General features: G+C 46.6%; 1 protein-coding gene across 3 annotated transcripts in view; it reads left to right on the forward strand.

Annotated features, from left to right (window-relative positions):
- The window catches only part of LOC121545936, a 92,394-nt gene that overhangs the window by 22,529 nt on the left and 61,514 nt on the right, over positions 1 to 8,351 (forward strand). For 2 of the 3 annotated variants that reach the window (XM_041856867.2, XM_045209409.1), the window contains 4 exons: positions 3,882 to 4,025; positions 4,436 to 4,623; positions 4,903 to 5,111; positions 5,688 to 5,832. In XM_041856867.2, the coding sequence (XP_041712801.1) occupies positions 3,882 to 4,025; positions 4,436 to 4,623; positions 4,903 to 5,111; positions 5,688 to 5,832 (686 nt within the window). The remainder of the gene's footprint in view (positions 1 to 3,881; positions 4,026 to 4,435; positions 4,624 to 4,902; positions 5,112 to 5,687; positions 5,833 to 8,351) is intronic. The other variant, XM_041856868.2, reaches the window with a different exon arrangement.

Here is an 8,351-nt window from a genome sequence, read left to right on the forward strand (position 1 = left end):
GTCTGAGTCGGGTCCTGTCTGTGGACTAGTTTTTCTGCTCGGGATCTCCAGTTTCCCGAGGGTTCTGGAACGCTCCGGGGAGCTCTCTTGATTTCCGCACCTGCATCCCATCAGCAATCTGCACACCTGGTCCTGATCATCACCCTTCTTAGGCTCTGGCCTAACATCCATTCCCTGCCGGATCGTTAGCCATGAACAGTAGGTTTACCAGAGTATCAGTCTTAGAGCTTCTAGCGTTAGTTTTGTTGTTTTGCACCTTGTTGGTTTGTTGTTTACTTACCTCCGTTTTGTTCCATCTGCAGTCACTCGTCCGGAACCTTCATCCAACCTCTGCCTGGTGGTCGGCGGCTGCCGAGCCATGATTGGATCAACCACTGCACCCCCAACAACTAATCAACGCCGCCCGCTCTGTTCCCTGGATTATTCAGCATCACTCTTGAATTTGTAAATAAACACTCACCTTCGTTTCAACTTACCTTGTCCTGGTCTGCTTCTGGGTTCTGGCTTTGTAACTCGTGACACTGCCACACTGTTAGAACCCTGCCTCAAATTAAAAAGTATCTTGGAGGAATTACCCACATGGTCAGGATGGTCAAAAACAGTCTTCAATTTAGCAGAGAAATCAGCAAAAGTCAATCCAGTCAAAGTTTGATCTGAGCACACAGCCTCAGCCCAAACCAGAGCTTTCCCTCTTAACAGCCCCAGAACATAATGTACCTTAGATGAATCAGTAGAAAACGACAGTGGTCTCTGCCGAAAAATCAAGTCACACTGAAGCAAAAATCCCCGGCACTTGTCCAATTCTCCATTGAACGGTTCAGGCGACGTGACAGGGGGTTCCCGACGGAACGAAGCCTGCCTAGCGTCCGAGGAAACAACTTGGGGTGCATCAAACTGGGGGTCAGAGAGAGATGGAGAACTGATAACAGACAATTTAGAGACGTGTGTAGTTAACTGAGTCACCTGGTTCAGCAGTTGATGATTATCTTCCACAAGAGTCCGAATCAACTGGTCATGCTGTCCTAGCAACGTTCCTTGAGCCTGGATAGCTTGTTGGAAGCTGTCTTTGTTTGCCCCGTGCTGTTTCTCTGTTGGGTCCATGGCCAGATCGTTCTGTTAGGCTATGGTTCAACCCAGCACTCAGAGAAACAACACGACAAAGGGAGTGGAAGAAACAAAAATATTTAATCAAAGTTAAAATTGTCTTAGTCCAAAAACAACTGAAGTAAAGGAACAGAGTGGGCTAGTCGGCTCCGGAGGAAGGAGAGGCTGAGGCAGGCAGGCAGGCAGGCAGGCAGGCAGGCAGGCAGGCAGACCGACAGGCAGGAAGGCAGGCAGGTTGGGAGATATGTCCGAAACTAAAGACAAAACAAACGACAGGTTAAGGAGAGTGGAGAGCCAGGCTGAAGACAAAGACAAAATAACTTTACTGGTGAGCCAAGTTACCGCTCTGGTAAGAACAACGATCTGGCGCCGGTGGAGAGCCATGCCCAGGAATAAGTAGTGCAGGTTGATGAGAGAATAGGATGCAGCTGCGTAGGCAGGAATCACTGGAAACAACCCGCAGCTGCACAGGAGAGGCAGATCCTGAGCACGCCCCCTGATCCACTCCAGACACACCCACATAAAGGGGACAAACACACATACAGATACAACAGAAAAAGAGGGGACAAAACAAGGAGGAAGGGAAACAGAAAAGGGAGAGACAAGCTGCCCACATAACAGTATATGATGGTGTGGATTGACATTATGGACAGCATATGAATAGAAAAGGTGTGTACAGCAGCAGTTATATAGGATGAGCCATGACTAGAATACAGTATATACATTTGAAGTGGGTAAAACGGTATGTAAACATTATTAAAGTGACCAGTGTTCGATGACTGTGTACATAGGGCAGCAGTCTCTAAGGTGCAGGGTTGAGTACCGGGTGGTAGCCGGCTAGTAACAGTGACTAAAGTTCAGAGTGGGGTACTGGGCGGAGGTCGGCTAGTGGTGAATATTTAAAAGTCTGATGGCCTGGAGATGGAAGCTGTTTTTCAGTCTCTCGGTCCCAGCTTTGATGCACCTTTACTGTCTCCGCCTTCTAGATGGTAGCGGGGTGAACAGGCCGTGGCTCGGGTGGCTAAGGGCCTTGATGATCTTCTTGGCCTTCCTGTGCTGTAGTAATCCTGAAGGGCAGGCAGTGTGCCCCCGGTGATGCGTTGGGCTGACCGCACCACCCTCTGTAGAGCCTTGCGGTTGAGGACAGTGCAGTTGCCGTACCAGGCGGATTCAGCCCAACAGGATGCTCTCAATGGTGCATCTGTAGAAGTTTGTTAGGGTCTTTGCGCCTTCTTCACCACACTGTCTGTGTGGCTGGATCATTTCAGGTTGTCAGTGATGTGCACGCTGAGGAACTTGAAGCTTTTCACCCTCGCCCACTAAGGCCCCATCTATGTGGATGGGGGCGTGCTTCCTCTGCTGTCTCCTGATGTCCACCATCAGCCCCTTCGTTTTGTTGACATTGAGCGATAGGTTCTTTTCCTGGCACCACTCCACCAGGGCCCTCACCTCCCTGTAGGCTGTCTTGTCGTTGTTGGTAATCAGGCCTACCACCCAGGGCCCCTAGCTTAGTGATGAGCTTGGAGGGCACTATGGTGTCATCTGCAAACTTGATGGCCACGCAGTGATGGAGTACAGGAGGGGTCTGAGCACGCACCCTTGTGGGGCCCCCGTGTTGAGGATCAGCGTAGCAGAGGTGTTGTTGCCTACCTTCACCACCTGGGGTCGGCCCGTCAGGAAGTCCAGGACCCAGTTGCACAGGGCGGGTTTCAGACCCAGGGCCCCTAGCTTAATGATGAGCTTGTAGGGCACTATGGTGTTGAAGGCTGAGCTGTAGTCGATGAACAGCATTCTTACATAGGTATTCCTCTTGTCCAGATGGGATAGGGAAGTGTGCAGTGCGATGGCGATTGCCGTCATCCGTGGATCTGTTGGGGTGGTATGCAAATTGTAGTGGGTCTAGGGCAAGTGCCAAACTCATTCCACAGATGGCCGAGTGTCTGCGGGTTTTCGCACCTCCCTTGTACTTGATTGATGAATTAAGGTCACTAATTAGTTAAGAACTCCCCTCACCTGGTTGTCTAGGTCTGAATTGAAAGGGAAAACCAAAAACCCGCAGACACTCGGCCTTCCATGGAATGAGTTTGACACCCCTGGTCAAGGGTGTTGGGTAAGGTGGAGGTGATATGATCCTTAACTAGCCTCTCAAAGCACATCATGATGATGGAAGTGAGTGCTACGGGGCGATAGTCAGTTACCTTCGCTTTCTTGGGTACAGGAACAATGGTGGACATCTTGAAGCAAGTGGGGAAAACGGACTGGGATAGGGAGAGATTGAATATGTCTGTAAACACTCCAGCCAGCTGGTCTGCACATGCTCTGAGGACGTGGCTACGGATGCCGTCTGGGCCGGCAGCCTTGCTAGGGTTAACAAACTTAAATGTCTTACTCACTTCAGCCACAGAGAACGAGAGCTCAGTCCTCGTGAGCGGCACTGTATTTTCCTCGAAGCGGGCACAAAAGGTGTTTAGCTTGTCCGGGAGCAAGGTGTCGGTGTCCACGACGTGGCTGAGTTTCCCTTTATAATCCGTGATTGTCTGGAGTCCCTGCCACATACATCTCGTGTCTGAGCCGTTGACTCCACTTCGTCTCTGTACTGACGTTTTGCCTGTTTGATTGCCTTACGGAGGGCATATTGCTTCCATCTAACAGATCTGCAAACATCGAAGGGATAGGGCCAAGGCGAAGGGATAGGAAGTGAATTGGGATCAGTTGAAAGTCAACATGGGTGCCAGTATTCTCGGTCACCTGTCACACATACTTCCTGCTTCACACAGGAAACTGCATTTCTGACTTCCTCTGTGGCTCACTGGAGAGGGGTGGTCGCTCACCAAAGGTCAAAGCTCACCCTGCAGAGGATGGCCGACAACTTCCACACCACCGCAGTCCTCAGGAGCAGCTTCTCAACATGGGAGAAAAAGGTAGGGAGACGAAGCACAACTGCCTCTCCTCCAAGTGTGCACATGTACACTAACCTCTCAAGGAATTTACTGGTGTAGGGAATATGATGGAAAATCCCACCAGCCCATGCTTACACCAATCCAATGCTGGAATACCTGAAAGTATTTTTTTTTTTAAAGGGGAGTGAACAAATGTTCACTTGGGAGAGAAGAGGAAGTGGGCTAGAGTGAGAGATACAAAATATAATTTTCATAATTGACTTTTCTTCGTCCAGTGACATCCAAAAACACAGACCATTAGTGAACATAAACAAACACAATTTCTCAGCTAGGCAAAAAAAGGCAAAAGTTAGAACGTTTTACCCACACATCGATTTATCCTCCAATTTATTGCTGTTGGTATAATGGGTTAATAACATCCTCTCTCTCAGCGGATGTTGATTAGAGTAAGGCCAGACCCGGAGGCCCGGGCCCAGCTGGTGAGGAGGGCGGTGTGGTTGCGGAGGAGAGGAGAGAGACTGAGGACACACAGCGCCTTCGCCCTCTGGACAGCACGCCTCAGACAAAGCCAGGCCGTCAGCGCCTTCTACACACACACCATGCTCACCAGGTTGTGTGTGTGAGAGAGAATATATGTATATTTTTTATTACAAACAAAACATGATTTTTCAAGGGTATAGGGGATTAAGAGAAATACAGGCACTACTCTAGATGCTCCAGTAGTTTCATTTGCAATGTTTCGACCGCTAAGGACCTTTTGTTCAAGTTTCACTTAATTCTCCTATGTGGGATTTTGTTGGATGTGTGTACATGACTTATCACCCTATTTCCTGTTAATAGGATTTCTCTTGACCAGTACCAAATCCCTCCTTTCCCTTCCCTGCGTGTGTGTTTGTAGGGTGTTTACAGCGTGGGAGCGATGTGTCCATTCCCAGAGGGAGATGAGCACTCTAGCCCATGCCCACCTCCAACAGAGGCTGCTAGGCCAATCCCTGGCCCACTGGAGGGGGTCTGCCGCCCGCATCCTGGAGTTCCGCAGGAGAGGCCAGGAGAGACTGGCGCTGGAGGCCAGAGAGGGTCTGCAGCGCTGGAGAGATCATACCCACAGTGGGTCTCACTTAATAATCCAGGGGCCTGTTCAGGGGGATTTAACGTTACAGAATATTAAAAAATAAATGTATTGGGTAGGAATAATTCATGTCTGTCAAAATAATATGGAATCTTGTCAGCTCTATTTCAACAAAGCCGTTTCAATGTCTCTGAATACACACATTTTTCCTAATCCATAGCTGGGAGGGAGCGGATGCACTTTTTTGTTCTAGCCCAGCCCTACCACACTGGAGTCAACTGATCCACTAACCACCAAGCCCTTGATCAGTTGTTGTGTTAGGGCTTGGCTAGAACAAAACTGTAACCGCTGGGCGTCTCCCAGGAATGGGTTGAGAAACACTTTTCTGAGTGTGTTGTATCAGCCTCTGTACAATGGGGGATAGTTTTACAGCAACTCCACTTTTCTCACATGCCATACACTTCATGTAAGCAAATATACACTTGGAACAGAACTTGGCCCAGTGCAGTCAAAATTCTGTTTATCCTGTGTTTTGTATCATTATTGTACAGCAGCTGATGAAACTAACACTGTAAAAGTGTGAAAACCCCAATTTCTGTGTGGATTCTCCAAAGGGATGTGTGAGCTGAGACAGCTACTGGGTCAGTATGTGGAGAGTGAGAGAAGGGCAGCGAAGAGGAGAGCTCTACACGCCTGGGTCCAGGCCACTGTGAACGCCAGGAAAGCCCAAGACTTACACCAGCAGGCTTTCATGAGCAGGTCAGTGGCAGTTCTGTTCTATCTGCAATGTAACTGAACGTTTCACCGCAGGGGCCCAGGGCCCTTATTTATAAAGCGTCTCAGAGTAAGAGTGATCACTGTGTATGATCATATATCAATATTGCAGTCGACTTTTAGCTGTTTGTATGGTAAGGTACTGTATGTGATAGGGCTGTGACGATCATGGAATTTAGGATCAGTAATTGGCCAGCCAAATGGCCACGGTCTCTGTAATAACCGTTTGAATAGAAAAAAACTCAATTTTTCTCCATTCCTCCGCTCCTGACTGCCATGTGCTTCCACATTATATTTATATGTGTGCTGCTTCTGCACCTTTCTATGTGTCCGCAGAAAAGTTATTTTTCACTAAATTAAATATTGGTCTTTCCTATCTAACCCCAATGACAATCATATTTTCCATCAATATGCAAATCGCATTTGCACTTGCCTGTCTCACTGTAAACCAGTGGTAGTCAGGGCCTCATTACTAACAGGCACTCAGGGCACGTGCCCTGGGGCCTCCAACCAAAACTTACTTAGGGGCCCAAAAGGCTAGAGCCAGCTCTGCTCAGATAGCATATGAACATGGCATAAGCCATGGCAAAATGTGTAGAAAAGCAGGAAATTTGCTTTAAAACTGAAAAACTTTCTTCATGTAAAAATGTGTAGAATATAAGTATTACCACTGTTAGTAATTGCGCAGCTTGCAAGCGGCTCTCAGGAACTTAATTGTCAGCTTGCGAAAATATACAACATTTTAGTAGGGGTCCTCGCCCAGGGGCTCATTAATATTTGGGGGTCCATGACATTAAAAAGTGTGAAAACACCTTGCTTGTTACACAAGGAGCAACAAAGTTTCATCACGTTGTTAAGAGTCCATGTTATCACAGAAACGTACTCAACCGCACGAATGCCTGGCCATCCCGACTTCCAAGGTTTTTATAGTCAACTGAAACTAAAACGAATCATGAAAAACCATTTAGTAAACTGAAATCAAATCATTTACAAACCCGTTTCAAAAACTATACTGAAACCATCTTTGACTCCAAAACTAACCAAAATAAAAACCATCATTAATTATCTTTAGCAGAAATCTAATGGGGGTTTTCAAGCTTTTTGTTGGTTTTCAAGCTACTGAATCTGGTGGGTAAATGCAGCCAGGAAATGGCATGTTTCAAAAGGCCTAGCTTGTGCATCACTATCACTAACTAGCTAACGGGAAAAAAGTCTAGGTAGCTAACTTGATTCGGTCACACTATTTGGATAGTCCCATATAGATGATCTGCAGATGGTCATACCATCAACAATATATCTGTTGATAAGCAACTGCTTGCTAAGGTTAGGGTTAGGTTTAGAATAAGGGTTAAGGTTTGGCTAGATTAGGGTTAGTAGATAGATAGTTGAAATGTTGTTGACAGTTATTGAACAACTACTGAACATCTACAAACCACCTACTTGGCCATACAGCTATAGGGTTCTCATTTGAACAATTGACCACAGCGGGGCCAACGTGTACAACTCTCCCAACGCTCTGTCTAACCGTTAATAATCACAGCGTGCAATACGGTTTTGGAAACATCCGTAATTCTACTTTCATATCACCCCAAAATGATTTTACAAATACAAAAGATAATTAGGGCTCTATTTTAACAAACCTAACGCAATGGTAAATCTAAGCGCAGGCGGTAGCGCTATAGGTTCAGGGATGTGTCAGAAAAGATTGGTTGTAATGAAATTAAATGAAAATTAAAAATGCCTAAGGGTTTTGAACATATGAAATGGAAAACAAGCAATTGTTACAGGTTGCAGATAACTAAATACGAGGTTCACCGGTATTCACCGAGGTTCTGATCTCTCGTTTCATTATGGGCATGGACACGTAGCCTACATCATGGAGGGGGTTTTACTCACGTCCAAAATGGGACCTGCATGGCTAAAATAATGTGGGCCTGCATACAATGCATAGATTTAAAAAGGAATGTCAGCTGTTTTACTCCTCTCAAACTTTATATTTTAATAAAGCTTTGTTGATTAAGAGTTATTTCCAAGCGGTCTCAGGAGCCAAACCCTTTATCGACAGTCTTTACTTCGTGATTGCATTGGGCAGGACAAAAAAAAAAGCCTTAATTGAGCGGAGGGGAGGCTATGCTTGGTTTTTAACTCAAAAAAACGAAATGGGAAAACACATGTTTCTAAATATGAAGTATACAGGCACCAAAAGCACATTAGGCTACTCTTGTTCCATGCGCATATGGGCAGTGTGTGTTACGGCTGGATAGGCTGCGTTTCCGCTGTCAAAATGCATGCCATAACCCACTGCGTTACTGCTAAAACCAGCTTTTGGTTGGTCTTAAATATCCCTACCAGCGCTGCCTGAAATTAGCACTTTGGCTCATGTTTTTTAAGGACATGCCTAAAATATTTCCACCCCTTCCGTCTGAGTGCAAGCGTGCTGATATAAGACAGGTAAATTGCCGAACCTGGCGTTAGGGATGGAAATGCTAGTGCGCTAGTTTTTA

This window comes from Coregonus clupeaformis, chromosome 30, assembly GCF_020615455.1.
Source record: "Coregonus clupeaformis isolate EN_2021a chromosome 30, ASM2061545v1, whole genome shotgun sequence".
Taxonomy (NCBI): Eukaryota; Metazoa; Chordata; class Actinopteri; order Salmoniformes; family Salmonidae; genus Coregonus; species Coregonus clupeaformis.